The sequence below is a fragment of the Tenrec ecaudatus genome, chromosome 3, assembly GCF_050624435.1.
Source record: "Tenrec ecaudatus isolate mTenEca1 chromosome 3, mTenEca1.hap1, whole genome shotgun sequence".
NCBI classification, from domain to species: domain Eukaryota; kingdom Metazoa; phylum Chordata; class Mammalia; order Afrosoricida; family Tenrecidae; genus Tenrec; species Tenrec ecaudatus.
The window spans coordinates 145,834,457-145,852,656 of record NC_134532.1 but is presented as its reverse complement, the minus strand read 5'-3'; the positions used below and the strand labels follow the sequence as shown (position 1 = coordinate 145,852,656).

The 18,200-nt window shown below is 43.6% G+C and overlaps 1 protein-coding gene across 1 annotated transcript in view; it reads left to right on the top strand.

Annotated features, from left to right (window-relative positions):
* Window positions 1-18,200, top strand: part of FRAS1 (Fraser extracellular matrix complex subunit 1) — a 587,299-nt gene that overhangs the window by 465,041 nt on the left and 104,058 nt on the right. Inside the window, exons 39-43 of the mRNA XM_075544919.1 lie at window positions 6,891-7,039; window positions 7,482-7,644; window positions 12,647-12,782; window positions 16,648-16,838; window positions 17,531-17,684. Of these exons, the coding sequence (XP_075401034.1) occupies window positions 6,891-7,039; window positions 7,482-7,644; window positions 12,647-12,782; window positions 16,648-16,838; window positions 17,531-17,684 (793 nt within the window). The remainder of the gene's footprint in view (window positions 1-6,890; window positions 7,040-7,481; window positions 7,645-12,646; window positions 12,783-16,647; window positions 16,839-17,530; window positions 17,685-18,200) is intronic.

Genomic DNA, 18,200 nt, shown 5'->3' with positions numbered 1-18,200 from the left:
CCAATGCCAGAAATGCCCAAGATACTGCTTCTTACGCTTGCTCTCTAACGCCCCCAGTGGGAATTCTGGGAGAGGAGCATTAGAGACTACATCACCTTTGTAGTAACTAACAGGTAATGGTGTAACATGGCCCACTGCGGGAGAGTCTACTTTGCATCAGCTTTTGTCTCAAGTCAAGCTCTAGACAGAATGCTGGCACAGTCCTTTGGCAGTACCTCCCTGCCAGATTTCTCAGACAAGATTACCTACTCAGTCTCCACCCCATGCCCCAAGAGAAACAGTGCGCTTACAGGACAGAGGGTAAGGTCAGAGGCTCTGCATGTTTCTCCTTTCTGGCCCTAACTTGATACAGGATCCTCGATAGTTAAGAATCTCTCCTTTCTTTGATGCTGTCTCTGGAGAGCAGCATAATAAATTTTATTTTGCAATTATCTGTATTGTAATCAGATGTATATTCTCCAGGGGGCAAGTGGAATATAGAGGTCATGGTATTTTCCCCATGGTCTTTGGAGTCCTTCATCTGTAGACCCAAGGATGACATTGCCCTGAAAAGAACAATGCGTATCTGACTGCGGATCATTCTCAGCTTGAATGTTTCCTTCACTGACCTTAAGATGTCTTCTAATGATCTGGCTCATAAAAACCCACCACCACTATAGAGTTTTATGTAATTTGTTTTCGGGGCTGAAGAGCGAGTCTAACATTAAAATCCAGTCTGGAATAGTAGCATGTCCGATAAAGCATTGGCCTGGGAACACTTGTCTTTGAGCAGATTTCCCCCTTAAGTGGTCATCCCTTGAATGACAGGAAACTGCATTCCATCCTGATGCTTCTCATGGGCACAATCCACATAGAAAAGAGCTCTGTTTTTACTTATTTATAGCTGTAATTGGCAGGTGATTTTTTACCACAGGTTTTATGGTCTTTGGGATCTTTAAGACTCATGAATTCATTTTTTTAAATGTATGAAGACAGATTTAATCAATAGATCACCAAGGCTTGAAGAATGTTTGACAGGTCCAAGCGCCCGCCTGGAGCAGCTCCTGCTCATCAACTACACAGTATAAGCTGCGTATCCACATGCAAGCCCACTGGCAATTGAACATGTATTTTCAGAAATTGGTTGAATGTGAATTTTCCCACCAGAGCAGAAAGACTCTGGAAGAATTGTCCTCGCCTGCTGAAAGCAGAGGGGCACACGTCTTATAGGCGTAACTAAGTTACATGAGAACTTACTGTGAGGGATGCAGAAGATATTTGACTTGGTGCCAGGGGAAAGTTTTCATAGGCATGAAGAGTTAGTGAGTTTGTAGTGAATACCCCGGAAGTTTGGAAAAGCCGTCTGAAAGCCTATTTATAAATGAGGAATAATATAAATGGATAGTCACAGGCAAATCTGTTTTTAATTAGAGAATCGTTAACTAGATGAAGAGATGTGTTCTTGGAAGAAATGGGAGGGGGGAAGAGATTCTATGGTATTTTTCCACCTAGTATCTTCAGACACATGCCAGTTCATTATGCAAAGCAGTATCCATAGGGAAGGAATACTACAGGGTCCGCAATTAGAATGGATGCAGAAGGCCCTTGATGAGATGGACTGACACAGTGGCTGCAACAGCGGGCTCAAGCCCAGGCACAGTTAGCAGGAGGGGGCAGAACTGCCCAGTGTTCGTTCTGTTGTGCATAGGGTCGCAGTGGGCGGGAGCTGATGCAATGTACAAGTTACTTAAACTCCCTAACCCTTAAATTTCTCCTTCACCAACCAAGGTTCTCTTGCCTGTGGGAACAATGCAATAAAACTAATTATTAAAAGTTAATAGCATTTCTATTCAGGAGTCCAGCGGCCTGGGCAGGGAAGCATTGGACTGCTAACTGTAAAGTTGGTGAGTCAAACTCATCAGTGGCTCCATGGGGGAAAGATGAGCTATCTGCTCCTATGGAGACTTACAGCCTCCGAAACTACGTGGAGACACTATTAGTCAGAACCGACTTGATGGCAGTGGCTTTTGTTTATTTCATACAACCCCCACAATAAACAAGAAATTAATACTGTTTATAATAACGTAAGTTTCACATAGAAAATTGAAGATATGTTGCCAATAGAGAAAACTCTAGATTTTCTTGGGTAATAGAAATAAAAGGAAAATTTATCAAGGAGCTGGACATGAGACCATCAAGCGTAAGACCAGCAGCAATAACATCCATATACTTCAGCAAAAGCATAATCAATAACGATGCCTTAAAAGTGATATGACTAAATGATGATGGTAACAATTGTGCAAATGTGCTTGACACAAATGGCTGTGTGGATGGACTGTGAGAAGAGCTGTAAGAGCCCCAGTGAAATGATCTTGTTAAATGGTGTCGTTTCTGATGGCATTGAACTCTGCCCCCTCACCGTCAGTGCTGGGTTGGAGCCTCTGTTGTTGGCCCATGTCAGCCCCTCTCTTTGAGGGCCCTCCTCTGAGTCACTGGCATTCTACTTTGTCAAACATGGGGGTACTTTCCCAGGCTGATAACCAATCTGAAGTACGTGAAATCAAGTCTCACTATTTTCATTTCTAAAGAGCATTCTCATTCTTCTTCTGAAGCATACTTGCTAGTTTATTTCAAATTTGTTTAATTAACACCAAAATACAAGTTTGGCAATTCTCCAATCTTCCTTATTCATTCTGCAACTTTCACGTGCACAGGAGATGCTTGAAAATACCAAGCTTAGGTCAGGTGCACTGTAGTCCTCCAACTGACATCTTGTTTTAAAATTTTTTTGGTACCGAAACTCGGGATCAAAGTTTAAATATTTTTTAAAGAGATTTTTTTTTTGCTGCTGCAGCAGCTGATTTGCTCAATATCATCTCCCCAATCTCCCCAAAGCCCAATTACTGCTATTGAATCAGGTGACCTATAGGACAAAGTAGAACTGCCCCTGTGGGTTTCTAAGACTACAACTCTTTTTGTTTGTTTGATTGTTTTTTAATTTTATGGTGGTAAAATGCATAAAATTAACCATTTAAACTATTTTAAGTGAACAACTTTTTAAAAATCATTTCATTGGGGGCCCATCCAACTCTTATCACATTCCATCCATCCATCCATTGTGTCAAGCCCATTTGTACATTTGTTGCCTTCATCCTCAAAAATGTTTTCTTTTACTTCCTCATTTTTTCCTGGCCCTTCCCCACCCTCCCTCCCTCATGAACCCTTGATAATTTATAAATTATTATTATTTTGTCATGTCTTACACTGTCTGATGTCTCCCTTCACCCACTTTTCTGTTGTCCATCCTCCAGGGAGGGGGGTCTATGTAGATCATTGTGATTGGTTCCTACTTTCTCCTCCAGCTTCCCCTTACTCTCTTGGTTTCATTAATCTCATTATTGGTACTGAGGGTTTTATCTGCACCAATGTACCAGACTACAACTCTTTACAGGAGAAGGAAACCTCATCTTTCTCTGGCAGAGTGGCTCGTCATTTTGAACTGCTGATTTAGTGGTAGTAATCCAAAACATAATCCACTACACCAGCGGGTCTCAATCTGTGGGTTGAGACAAGGGGTCGAACGACCTTGTCACAGGGGTCGTCCAACTCATAACAGTAGCAAAATTACAGTTATGAAGTAGCAATGAAAATAGTTTTATGGTTGGGGGGCGGGTCTCCACAGCACGATGAACTGTCTGAAAGGGTTGAGGCAGGAGGAAGGTTGAGAACCACTGCCCTGCACCCTCATGGCTCCTTGCCGAATGCAAGTGATCCTTGGATTTCTTCACCTGTGCTTCCTTCGGTGTTGATTGTGGGTCCAGGCAAAGTGAAATCCTTGACAACTGAGAGCTTTACTCTGCTCATCGTGATGTTCATTGATCCGGTTGTGAGGTGGTTTTTGTTTTTCTTTACATTGAGGTGCAATCCATACAGAATGCTGTAGTCTTTGATCTTCACTAGTAAATGCTTCTGCATCAGTTGCCTGTTGCAGGTTGTTCATGAGAACCCGGGTGGCACTGTCCAGTCAGCACTGGACTGCCAACGCCAAGGTTGAAGGCTGCAGCCCCAGAGAAAGTGAAGGCGATCTGCCCACGTTAGGATTTATAGCCTCCGAAGCTACATATCAGGGTGGCTATGTGTCAGAATCAACTCAGCGGCAGTAGGGAGGATTTTTTAATGAGCTTTGCTTCAATTCTGGTGCCACATCCTTCTTCCTACATACTCGTTTCTCAGGTTATTGGCTTAGCATACTGATTGAATAAGTACAGTGAGAGGCTACAACCTTGATGTGCCCCTCTGCGGATTTTAAATCATTCTGTATCTTCTTGTTCTGTATGAACGACTTCATCTTAGGCTATGCATACTTTCCATATGAGCACAATGAAATGTTCTAGAATCCCCATTCCTTGTACTTTTATCCACAGTTATGATCCACACAGTGGAATGCCTTCGCATAATCAATAAAGTGCGAGGAATATCTTTCTGGTATTCTTTTTTCAGGGGTCCATTTTTCAGACGTCGACAGTCCCTTCCTTCTTCCTCATTTGTCTTTGCCTAGAAACTTCACTCAAATCTGTCTGTCATCGTTGGTGTTTTAAATACCAGTAGCAATGATTCTATAAATATACATGGAAGAACAAAGAATAAACAATCTCAATAAGTCAAGGTGAAGAATATTGAAAGTACTTTGTACTACCAGAAGAGAAACCAAATCTGCCTTGGAAGAAGCCTAGCCAAATTGCTGAAGATCTTCTCTTTTTCACTGTGCTTCTATTTCGCAATCATAGCCTTCTTCAGGGACTGACCCCACCTGATAACATGAGGAGCTGATAGCAGGGGCTCAAGTGGGAAGCAAGTGTTTTCGGAATGATGATGGCAGTGGTATACAAATGTACTTGACACAATGGATAGATGTGTGGATTGTGATGAGAGTTGTGAAAGCCCCCAATAAAATGATTTTAAAAAGTGGAAAAAAAGAAAAAGAGAAGATCCTCAATGAGTTGGATTGACACAGTGACCGCAGCAGTGGGCTTAACTGTCATGATTGTGAGGATACTTTATCAAATATCAGAGAGCAGTTAAAAATGAATGGACCCCCCAAAACAAACAAAACAAACAGACCCTAGTTATAGGCAACAATATAGGTGAATATAAAATTAATATTCAGTATGGAATTCTCAAAATCAAACTCTGTTAAGAATTCAAGGGAATGAAAACAAACATTTCGGGAGATGAGAGTCCCAGAGATCGATAAAATTAAAGAAGAGCACCTAGCGAAGTATTAGTAATCTTACTACCTGATTTTATCTTGAATGGTAGCTATGGCTGTATTAAAAATGGAAAGACATGAATGAATGCATTAACATAATGAACAGGAAGGTCTTGCAGTAGGAGCATTGCATGAGAATAGGGTCTATAGTCTGCCCCAACATAATAGTTTTCATTAAATTATGACTAGGTATTGTCAGGAAAGTTCAAAAGTTAACTGCCCACTTTCAAACCTATCCATCCTTTGAGATTTGTCACTAAGATAGGGCATGCATGAATTCAGCATTTCTTTGCCAATTTTTCTACCCTGGAAATTAGAAGCTACTCATTCTCATCCAGAGTCAGGAGCTCGGTCCTGTGGTTTATCACTGTCTCAGAACACAGTACAGCAGGCCCTCGGCTCTCCTCTTAACGTTCTCTGCCAGAAGATACAGCAATACGAGGAAGTAGTCAGGCTCTGTATTATATGTGACAACCCATGTGGAGAAACTTTTTAAAGAATATACATGTAGGGGTAATTTTCTGAAGTTTCACCGCTTCAATGAATTTGAGTTCCTTAATAGGAAATAGGGAAAACTAATTCTGTAATCTTGCTTTAATGTCTTTGAATTAACGCAAAAGGGCTCTGGTAATATCAGTAAGACTTGATGCGTAGCTTCTGTCCCCAGACTATCAAGTTGCCCAAACACACATTCCTGACCCAAAGCCTCAACCAATTCGGACAGATGCCGGAAACATCTGCATCTGGACGTATAATTGAACATGCAAGCTTTATTTTCATTGTTCCTGTGGTAAAGTGGAGACGGTCTCCGTTTTCACAAGCAGATGCTCTGAAAGATGAATGACTTAAAGAATTCTCCCAAGAACTTTTCCCCCTACACATTTCCAGAAGCATCCCTGAAGGAAGAGGAAGTGGTTGGTTAAGACAGTCAGATATTGCCCATGCAGGAAGGCCGAAAGCCCCCTTCACCTCTCAGCAAACAGTGTAAAAGGAAAAGGAAGGGGTCTTTGTTGAGCTTGGGTCACCTGAGGATTGAGTACCGCTATGTATCATCCTGATTAATTGAATACATGGATTTCCTAAATTTATTTTGGTTAAGTCGAAACTTTATCATGCTGAATATAACATTAAGTGGCTCACTGACTAAGCTTAATAACTTGTTCTTTCTATTTTCATTTTTTAAGTCATTGTGTTATATAGTATAATGGACTTTTACCTGTAACCCCAAAGCCAACTCTCCTTAGTGACACTCAAATAAGCCTACATCTTTCTGTACAGAGAGATGGCTTACAGCTTAGGCCAGGTTCAGTTCTCCACTAATGACTGTAATAAAACCAAAACCTTGCGTGGCTCCTCTGAGTGATGACAGCGCATCTCTCGGTTCTGTGCCCTTACCTTCAGTGCATTCGTTGCCCGCTGTTATCCGGAGTGATTCTTGGAAGAAGAGGCTGTGAAGGAGACATTTTTAGAGGAATAAATACTGGGATGTTTTATGCAGTTTAGAATGATGTTGCTTTATGTTAAAGGGAAAGAAGCCCTTCCAGTCGGCAGAGAAGGGACACGTGATTTTTTTCTCTTAATACTGGTAGTATTTATGCCTGCAAAAGCATCTTCATCTCCTGCCTTGTGTCTGCCTGATTAGGATGATTCTTCCCCCGACCCAGAGATACGGATTCGGCTAACTTCACTGCCTACCTATGGTGCTCTCTTAAGAACCTCAGGGCCTGAGGTGGAAGAACTCGCAGAGCTTTCCAATTTCACAATGGAAGACATCAACAACAACAACATTAGGTACATAAGCACGTGCATTATTTAACAGTGGGGGCAGTGGTGGTTTGGTGGTAGAGCTCCTGCCTTCTCTGCAAGAAACCCAGCTTTAATTCTTGGCCAATAACACCTCCAAGTGTCCACTTTGCAACTGATCACAGGATGCCTAGAACCAGGCCTCATTTTCTTGTGTTCTATGTAAGTTTGCCACGAGTCAGGGTCTGACCTGATGACAACTAACTACAGTAACAATCACTTAATTAAATTTTTACAATACATGTATTGTAAAATAATCACTTAATTAAATTTTGCAATGCATGTATTGTAAAACATTTAAGCCACTGGTTGCAGATACTTTGCACTAGCATATCGCATCTGGCCCCTTTTTTTTTTATCAGAAATGCAGTTACCAGACCTGACTAATCAATGCATCTCGTTAATTTGATTATTCTCCTGTCCCTTGTAGGTACTCAGCTGTCTTTGAGCCCAGTGGTCATCTGGTTACTGATAACTTCCATTTCTCTGTCTCTGACATGGACCATAACCACCTGGACAATCAGATGTTTACCATTCTTATCACTCCTGCGGAGAATCCACCTCCAGTCCTTGCTTTTGCTGACCTGATCACGGTAAATGATTCTCAGATCCATACACGGAGAGAGCCGTAGCGTACTGGAATATTTGGTGATGTAAATAACGGGTCTTCTGACTAAAGTGGTTGCCATGTCCTTTCCCCAAATGATCTACACAGTGACGGCAGGGTGTGCATTGCTTTCGACTTGAGTTTTTGTAAAGTCTAAGGATCATCATATTCAGATCAAATCATTACATCCACGTTATTTTCCTCGGTGATAGGGGTCACTGAGCCAGTTCCAACTCATCGTAACCTCTGTACAACAGAACGGAGCACTAGCAAGTCCTCAAAATTGTTAGTCCGGGCCCCTTGTTGCAGCCACGGCTTCCATCCATCTCATCAAGAGTCTTCTTCCATTTTGCTGACCCTCTAAGTCAGCAAGCATGAGGTCCTGTTCCAAGAACTGGTCTCTAGAGAGAGCATGTCCAAAGTACACAAGATAGCGTCTTGCCAAAGGAGCATGCTGGCTTTTCTTCAAGACAGATATTTCGTCTTCTGGCAGGTCGTGGGACTTTACTGTTCTTTACCATCACCATCATCCAAACGTATTGATTCTTCTTCTGCCTTCCTGTGTTACTCTGGGTAGACTAGAGAAGCAAATCCACGGGCAAACCTATGTGTAGAGGAAAGAGATTTATATACAAGAGCAATTGAACATTGAGAAAACATCCCAGCCCAGTCCACATCAAGTCCACAAGTCTGATACTAGCCCATATGTCCGATACCAATCTGTAAAGTCCCCCTCAGACTCACGGAACACATGCAATGAGGCCAAAATGCAGGATAATCACAAGCCAGTGGGTAGAAAGTCTTTGGGTTCAGTGGTGTTGTAAGCACCTCAGTGCTGGCAGGGGTCTCTCTGTGACTTCTCTGGCTTCTGAGGTCTGGTTGTGTCCATGTGGCTTGTCTTCTGCAGTGTCTCCCAGGGAGTAGCAGAGAGAGAGGTATCTTCTGTCTCCGAGGTGGAAGTACCAGATTTTCCAAAATTCTCAGGAGAAGGCCATGCCCACACAGAAGTCTCATTGGCTATTTCCAGATTGACAGCCTAGACTCCACCCCTACACTCTCAATCCTTAAATTGACACCAGATTAGGTGACTACCACACTTCCTTAATTAATTCCCCAACTTTCAAATTATCTGGGGCAATTGAAAATACCATGACTTGGATCAGGCACATATTAGTCTTCAAAGTGACATCATTGCTCTGAAACACTTTAAGAGCTCTCTTGCAGTGCATTTTCTTGAGTGCAGTAAGTCATTTGATTTCTTGTTTTTCTTCTCTTCATTTTATTAATCATTTTATTGGGGGCTCTTACAGCTTTTATAACAATCCATAATATAATTGTTTCAAACACTACCTGTACATTTGTTGCCATCATTGTTTCCAAAACATTTTTTTTTCTACTTGAGCCCTTGGTATCAGCTCCTCTTTTTCCCCTCCCTACCCCCTCCTCCCACCCTCCTGAATCCTTGATCAATTATATATTATTATTGTTATTTTGTATCTTAGCCTGTCTGTTATCTCCTTTCACCCACATTTCTATTATTCCTCCTCCTCTGTGGGGAGAGGAAGGGGTTAATATATACAACCTTGTGATTGGTTCTCCCTTCCTCTTCCCCTCCAAGCGACCATCATTTGATCTCTTGACTGCTGCTTCCATGAGCATTGATTGTGGACCCAAGCAAGACAAAACCCTCAACTTCAATCTTTTCTCCATATATCATGATGTTTTGTATTGGTCCAGCTGTGAAGATTTTGGCTTTATTTACAATGAGTTTACAATTTATGCTGAAGGCTTCATTGTTTTATCTTCAACAACCAGTGCTCAAGTCCTGGCTTCAGCAAACACGGTTGTGTCATCTGCATATGTTGTTAATCGCCTTCCTCCAATCTTGATACCATAGTCTTCAGATATCTAGTCCAGTTTCTCAGCTTAATTGCTCAGCATGCAGATTAAATAGGGGCCCTGTTGGTGTAGTGGTGACTCGTTGGGCTGTTATCATCCTCAATGCCAGCAGCTGAAAACCACCAGACACTTCTCGGGAGAAAGATCGAACTTTCTATTTCCATAAAGAGTGGCAGTCGCCGAAGCCCACAGAGACAGTTCTTCCCTGCCCTACAGGATACCCATGAGTGGGAATGGACTCAATACAGTGAGTCGGAGGAGTTTTAAAATACAGATGGAAAGGACATGTTGAAAGGCTATGCCCCCGATGTCCACCTCTCCCGATTTTAAATCATGCAACAGTCCCCTATGTCATTTCAGGTTCGACATGCCACACAATCAAATGCTTTTGCATAATCAGTACAACACAAGGAAACATCTTGCTAGTAGACACTGTTTTCAGGCAAGGTCCGTCTTATATAAGCAATGATATCCCTCAAACCTGAATGCAGTTCGAATTTCTGGCAGCTTTCTATTGATAAACTGCTGCAACCAATTTTGAGTGCTCTGTAGCTGATTTTAAGAATAATGTCCACACTGTTTCACCATCTCTCTTTGGAATAGGTATAAATGTGGATCTCTTCCAGTGGGTTGGGTAGGTGGCTGTCTGTAAATTTCTTGACATAGACAAGTGAAGGCTTCCAGCGCTTCCTCAGTTTGTTGAAACACTTTAATTTGGTTTTGCTTCAATACCATCAGTGCTCGATCATGTTACCTTTTGAAATGGTTGACTGTTGACTAGTTCTGTGGATGCAGTGACTCTTCCATTGCCTCTTAATTCTTCCTGCATCACTCAGTCTTTTGCCCACAGAATCCTTCAGTATGACAATTCTACGCATGGTTTTTTTTTTGTTTGTTTGTTTTTTTCAGTTCTTTCAGCTTGAGATATGCTGAGTGTGTTCCCTTTTGGGCTTTTAACTCCAGGTTTTTGCACATTTCATTATAATACTGTGCCTTCTAGAGCTTCCCTTTGAAAACTTCTAATTTAATTAATTTTTCCTGTTTTTTAAAAATCATTTTATTGGAAGGCTCTTACAGCTTTTATAACAATCCATACATCAACTGTATGAAGCACATTTGTACATTTGTTGCCATCATCATTCTCAAAACATTTTCTTTCTACTTGAGCCCTTGGTATCAGCTCCTCTTTTTTTCTCTCCCTCCCTCCTTTCCTCCCTCTCCCCCTCCTTCCATCCATCCAGCCCTCCCTCCCTCCATCTCCTGCTCATAAACCCTTAATAAATTATAAATTATTATTATTTTTATATCTTATACCATCCGCTGTCTCCCTTCACCCACATTTCTGTTGTTCATCCTTCTTGGGGGTGAGGTGCTTTGAAATTTTCTATTGAGATTTTTTGCTTTATTATTTCTTCCATTTGCTTTAGACACTACATTCAGGAGCAATTTTCAGAGACTCTCTGGCATCCACTTGCATATTTTCTTTCTTTCCTGACTTTATAATGACCTTTGGCTCTCTTCATATCATGATGAGTTTGATTTGATCTCCCAGCTCACCAGGTCTTCTGTCATTAGTATTCAATGTGTCAAATCAGTTCTTAGATGGTTTCAAAATTCAGGGGTATCCTCAACATCATATTTATTTAGTGTGCTAATATTTATATGCCAAACACTAAACATTACTACCATCAGGAGTAAAGTCAGGAATTCAATATAGTCTATTGTTGACAATAACTAAAAATGTGAGGAATAAGCATTATATCCTCAGCTTTCTCTTTATTTTTTAAGCAGTTTTATTGGCATTTAGTTCACATATCAATAACATCTTCATTGGCATAGAGGTCACTTTATTGGTGTATAGTTCACATATAATTCAATAGCTCAGTCACGTCAAGAAGACTAGTACAATCATTACCAAAATCAAATTGCTTTTTAAATCAAGTTGATATGCATCATTGTGAAGAATATTGATAATTCCTTTGGGTGCTATACTTATATACTGATGGATAAAGTTATCCAGACCTGCGTTCAAGGCAAGGTTCTCTTACGGAAGAACTGAGTTACTCTTGACCACTTACTTCATCTTCCTAGGCAACAGTTTCCTTATCTTTAAGATACTACTTTTTCTAATACATACAGAAGTTGGTCTGTGGATGGAGCAAAATGTCACAGGGAATTTTGAGCAGGATACATGGCCCATGGTGGACGGTCACCAGGACGGAATTCCTCTTTCTGTTCTAAGATCTGCAGTGCTAAACAGGCTAAGTTTTCTTGCTTTGGTCCAACTGAACATCTCTAAAACTTTGCGTGGCTTCCGCGTGGTTTCTGAATTTCCTCCGCCTTCCGTTCCATAGCTGGGAGGAGGGACGTGCAGCCTCCACACTCCCAAAGGCAGGGTGCTCTTCCACTTTGTGCACCTAGCCTCGCAGCTGGTCACACCGGAATGGACTGCTTGTTTCTCTCCGGCTAGCAGCAACGAAAAGCAAACCCTGCCAAGCAGAGATCAGGAATTACCATGTAAGACAGGGCTCCAAGAGTAAGGTTTCCTTTCAGCAACGGCTTCTGTGTTACTGGTTTATTTCCCTCCTTGACATGAAGACAGCGCTAACTTCCAGGTACGGCAAACCCTTTCTTCCCGGCACACCTATAATTATATACATCAGGAAATGAAGAGAACCTTTGTTCTGGACGAGAATGACGAAAGAACCATCTCTCCTCCCCGGGACCCAAGGGGGCCTGGATCGATCATGCGCTAGCTGCAGGCTTTGGGATGTGGAAGCAGAAGGCGGGCAGCTGTGCCGAGGACGGGATGAGAACCGGCCCGGGCTGCTTCACCACCAGCTCCATCACTTACTGGGGCAGGACTTTAAAAGGAGGCACTGTCGGCATCGGGTCCTCAGTGGAGCTTTGGGAGGTGCTGAGAGATTGTCTTACTTTGGCAGCACACACGTTGCTCATCCCATCTGTGTCCTCACGGGAGTGGAAGGGTCCTACAAGGTCACCCTGGGCAGTGCTTGTCAATGCCACTGTGTTTCACTGCAGTTATGCCCAGCCGCCCACAGACGGTGCATTGTTTTTCTCTTCCTTAGGTCGATGAGGGAGGCAGAGCCCCACTCTCATTTCACCATTTCTTTGCTACTGAGGAACATGACAACCTGCAGGGAGATGCCGTCATTAAACTCAGTTCTCTGCCCAAGTACGGCTGCATTGAGAACACCGGAACAGGTACTGGTAGCGGCTCTACTACCTTACGTTTTCAGGGCCTGCACAAAGGGGAGGGTGGGGGAGACCACTGCATCGTAGGATGCCTGGACCGAGAACTAAAGAAAACAGAACCGTTTCAGCTAACAGGCAGGAAGGATGGGTTCACTTATCTGAAAATGTACTGCTTTATGTGTTGATGTGCTTTTTAAGGCACTGGGGGTCCAGCAATGAACAGAACAAACCACAGTCCCCACCCTCAGGGTGCCTCAGTTTTTGAGAGAGGGAGAGCGAGAAGAACCCCAATAAACGAGAAAATTGTATGGTAGAAGGTGAATAAGTCTTGGGGAAAACCCCAACTAGAGGCGGGTCAGGGGACTCGGAGGGCCAGCCCCTAGAGTGGCAGAGCTTGTGGGTCGCACTCAGGAGTGAGTGTCGAGGAAATACAAATACCCACCCTTTCGCTGTGAGGCCGCTGTGGCTCAGCTGGACCATGGCTGCTTTTCAGACCAGGACTTGAATGAAATGTGCACCTGCCCACCTGTGACACCCTCTGTAACAGCCATGTCCTTCCACCGCCTGCCCGCGGCCTACCGCCCGTGGTGGTGCTCACAGAGAGGGGAAGGCAGGAAGGTACAGACTGACTCCAGGGCCCTTGAGGCCCAGAGTGACTGGCGGTTCAGACAGCTCAGGGCAGGTTCTGCACCACCGACCTGGCAATGAGATCCAGCGCTTGCGCTCCTTGGCGTTCAGCTAACAGCTCCCACAGGGAGGCCATTGAAGGAAAGTGTCTGTGGCCAGCAAGGTGCCTGGAATCTGGTTACCAAACTCTTTTAGCAGTGGTCGTGTTTCCCTACAGAAAATGGAAGGGATTGTCCCCATCCTGCCTTCTAATGTATATCCTGAGATTCGTTTCTGGCTGAATTTGGTGTGTCCCAACCAATGTTCGGGCCAGATGCAATCAAGGTAATGATCAATAAAACACAGATCCTGCCACATGCCACATGGGAGACGGTTGTGAAGACTGATAAAGTGCCATAATAATCAATGCCAGGGCAGGGAACAGAACAAAGCCCCGCGAGAGTACACAGTTCAAACCCATCCTTTTGATCTCGGGAGGCAGAAAGTCAGGGAATGGTTATGTTGTTAGCTGCCATCAAGTGGGGCGACCTCAAGCATGTCAAGGTGATCATTCTATAAGGCTGTGACCTTCAGACGCGCAGTGCAAAGCCTGTCTCCCAAGGCCCTTGCCGGTGAGTTTGAACTGCTCACCTTTTGGGTAGAAGTCAGGTGCTTAACTGGCTGCACCACCCAGGGAAACAGGAACGGAGAGGCTTAGGAGTGTTTGCCATGCACACAGGGGAGTGGCCTTTCTCCCAAAGACAGAAGTGTGGGCACAAGTGGCAGACCATGACCTGAACGGACATTTGTCCCCAACCCTCTCTCCTCTCCGTGTGTTCTCAGGGAGCCTTTCTCACATGGTTTCATGTTTACCTGGAAGCCATATGGAGCAGGGGCTCACTGGACCCCAAGGCAGACCTCTGACAAGCGTCAGCCTCGTGAAACGGGGGCTCTCGAACTATCTACATGCACAGGCATCACCTGGCTGTCTTGCTAGACGACACTCTCCCCAGGATTCCCATTCAGGAGATCAGGGGTGAACTTGCATTTGACCCTTACTGTTCACCTAGGGCCACATTTGGAGAACCACAGCTCTCTGATTTTGGCATGAACCTGAAGGAAGTGACAGGCTTTCTGCAGCCTAAAATCGTCATCCAAGGTCCACCAGCTAAGAACCCCACCCATAGCTTCATGGAAAAGACCCTTCAGGCTCTGTTCAGAACCAAGTCAGCTCCATATATGGGAAACCAGATACCTAGATTCAGAATGCAGTTGATCAGAAGAACATACTTTTTAAGACTGTTTAAAGACACACTTTTTATTTCTTACCAACAAGGCCTGAAATATAGAAACATGGATTGGGACATGCACAAAGAGGATAGGACAGACCCACCTGGATCATCTTGGGGTGTCACTATACTCCAGTGCAATGCTGTGAAAGACGCTTGTAATGAAAGCCAGACTGCATCCAGCCCTATTTATCTGCACATTGTATATCCTATTTCAGGAGGCTGGGAAGCACATTAATAAGAATGATTTATATCCCCACAAAAATAATATCTGTGTGAATTGTTGGATGAAAAACACTGATCTGCCCAGTAAGCCTTCACTCAACTCACAACATGAAGTTTTCAAATGCTCTATATCAAAAGTAAAAAGTCCTGTTTAAAATGGCAAAGAATGTGCGTAAAGCGTCGGTGACAGGTTTACTAGTGGGGTCGCTTTGTCTGCAGTGATCTAACAGAGGTGTTACTATAGTCCCGTTTCCAAGCACCATTCGCTTCTCGGACGCTATTTTTCAGTCGTAGAGTGAAGTCACATTTTCCATACTTAAACAGTCATCAGTGGAAGGGAAGAAACAGAAGCTTGAGGGAGTTGATACCATTACTTTGGGAAGCTCTGAATTGTCTCTGAAGGGTGAAATTGAAGAAAATCAATGTTATTGAGGAAAAAGATTTGTTCTGAGGCTTTAGTTCAGTCATTAATGGAATTTAAAAAAATAAATGGAATTAAAAAAAACACTTTTATATTCCTAGAAATAGATTTCTCTTGACATGTCAATAACAACAACCACGTCAAAAATGGCAATGTGGCAATGTCTACAATTCAAGAAACTTGTGGTCTTTAAGTTTATGACCTGGTGTTTGCAAAGGCCCCTGAGGGAGAGAGGGGGAAACTTGGCTGCTTTTCAGATCTACTATCTACACTTTTCTGTGTTGACAGACAGCTCTCCGGGGAATGTTTGAAGGCACGGGGTTTCTTTTTCCTCCTCTGTCCAGAAGAAAATTGTGGTAACAATTTGAAATCAATCAGTCAGAGGGACTCAGATTAGAATCAATAAGAGACAACTCCTCCATCATGTGGACATTGCCACCTCTCCTCCTTGGTTTTTGCAGGGTCTGGGGTTGGGGTGAGAAGAGAGTCAACTAGTACTTTCTGGCCTACCTTCAAGGATAACGGCCTCGCACCAGGTAGCCCTGCTACAGTCTCGGGGATGCCTTCTCCCCCAGGCCAAGGGCTCCTGAAGGGACCAACAAAGGGCAGGGAAAGCCCATGTTTGCGAGGGAGCGATTGCTTAGCTAAACATGATGCTACTGGTTCTCATCACATCAACCCCAGCGAACGGCGCCCCTACACCCATGCTTGTGAGAGAAGCTGTGTGCCCTGTCGAGTGTTTCAGGGCTAATTGGGGCCGGGGGAACTAGATTGACAAGCTGTTCTTTTGAGGCTCTTCTGGATAGATCACCCATTTGGTTAGCCAGTGTTGGCATTAACCAACCATTTGCCCCATTGAGGCACATCCAGGCCTGGTTCACAGTTAACATTTTTCTTGGGTAGCGACAGGCTGCTGCTTTCAGGGTATCCCAGTAAAGTGGCTTCACAAATGACTGGAGCTTGAGGTGGAGGAGCTTCCACTACTGTGTTGTCACTCACTCCAGGACTTGTGTTCTCAGACGTTGCTAGAAACACAGCCACTGAGTCTGTGCTTTGTGACACAGAAGCATCACAAGTGCTTTCAATTGAACCACCTTATCTGATTCCCTGAAGAGGCAGCAGACAGCTGCATCCACATGGAGACAGGAAATGGGAAACTGGGATTCGATCCCAGGTCTTGCAGTTCCTAATCTTGCACTTCTCCCACTGCCCCATCTTGATTTGCCATCTGATGTTCATCTGTTGCTGATCACGGTGGTCTCATTTCTGATGCAGCCTAGTACACAGGAATGGATGGATTAAGGTAAAACCTTTCCTCATGATGTTGATATAGGTGCTCGGTTTGGCCCTGGAGCTACCAGTGACTTGGAGGCATCATTCCCAATTCAAGACGTTCTGGAAAACTACATCTACTACTTTCAGAGCGTTCATGAAAGCATTGAACCAACGCATGATATTTTTAGCTTTTATGTGAGTGATGGAACCAGTCGTTCGGAAATTCACAGCATCAATATCACCATTGAGGTAAGGGACTTTGGAAGTTGGAGCATTAGGCCTGAAATCATAAAATCGCACCACGGGATAGTTGTATATGTACTCAAAAGCTGTATGTATTTTTTACTTATTACTTTTTCCTAAGACAGTCCTGAATCCAGTGGCATGTCCTCTTATCCCTCACATGTGCTCGGTGGACCACATGTCCCAATTTTCCTCATTGGAGAAGTAAGATCATTGGGCTGATGGACAATAACAGATTTTACAGCGTGTCCAGCAGCTTCTTGTCAAGGGGCCAATTTGTCTATGTGACACGATTTCCATTATTTTGGTTGATGGGTGGCGATGGTGACACATTACAATCTATTTCAGTGGAGACCATCTGCTTTCTGACATCTAGTGGGATGAGAAGGCCACTACATCTCTGTGGTGTTCTTTTCTCTAAGCCCCAAACGCCAGCTTCAGGATGAAAAAGCATCAGACAAGCTCAAACCCTGTGTTTGGTTACTGGTATTGTTCCAATATTAATGTGTCAGTCTTTACAAATGTATCACGGTTAGATTAGACACTAACATTAGGGGAATCTTAATGACTCGAAATCAACATTTTTATTTAAAATAAGAGCCTGTTTCGATAGTCAGAGTTGCTGTGATGATGATAACGTGCATTTTTTCTATCCTTAAACGAGTGTGTATGTGACTATTATTTTCTGTTTCAATCAGAGGAAGAATGATGAGCCTCCTAGGATGACCCTTCGGCCCCTCAGGGTGCAGCTAAGCTCAGGAGTGGTGATAAGCAATTCTTCTGTGAGCCTGCAAGACTTGGACACTCCAGATAATGAGCTAATTTTTGTATTGACCAAAAAGCCTGGCCACGGTAGGAAGCAGCCCGCTGTGGAGATCTTTTTAATTGCGGTGCCCTTTGGGTTATTAGAATAAACACAGATTTCAGTTGACTTTTCCTTTACCTATCCTGTGTATCAAAGTATAATCAAATTCACAGCTGGCTAATAATTCTTTGGGGTCACAATAGACACAGGTTGATCTAAACGACCGAGCCTCAGGTAATTGCAGTCTCTGAAATTTAATTTTGCTGTTTTCTTACTTTCTTGGTAACCTTAGGCAAAACAAGCTTCAAAGTATGCATACTGCTTTCAGAGACTAGACAGGCAGCTTGCTGGCTTCGTAATTCTGGGCCTCTCTCCTACAGGGAACCGTGTGGCAGTCTTGTTATTAATTGCCAAAGGTGTTCACCTCAGGTTGGAGCCGTGCTGGACATCTCTATGAGCTTAGCCTGGTTTGCCACAGGAAGCCCTTTACCTGGCTAAAACCAGGGCAAAAGCCCCTGGAATCTGGGAGCTACATCTTTTCCAAGCGCCCATCCCTCTGCTAC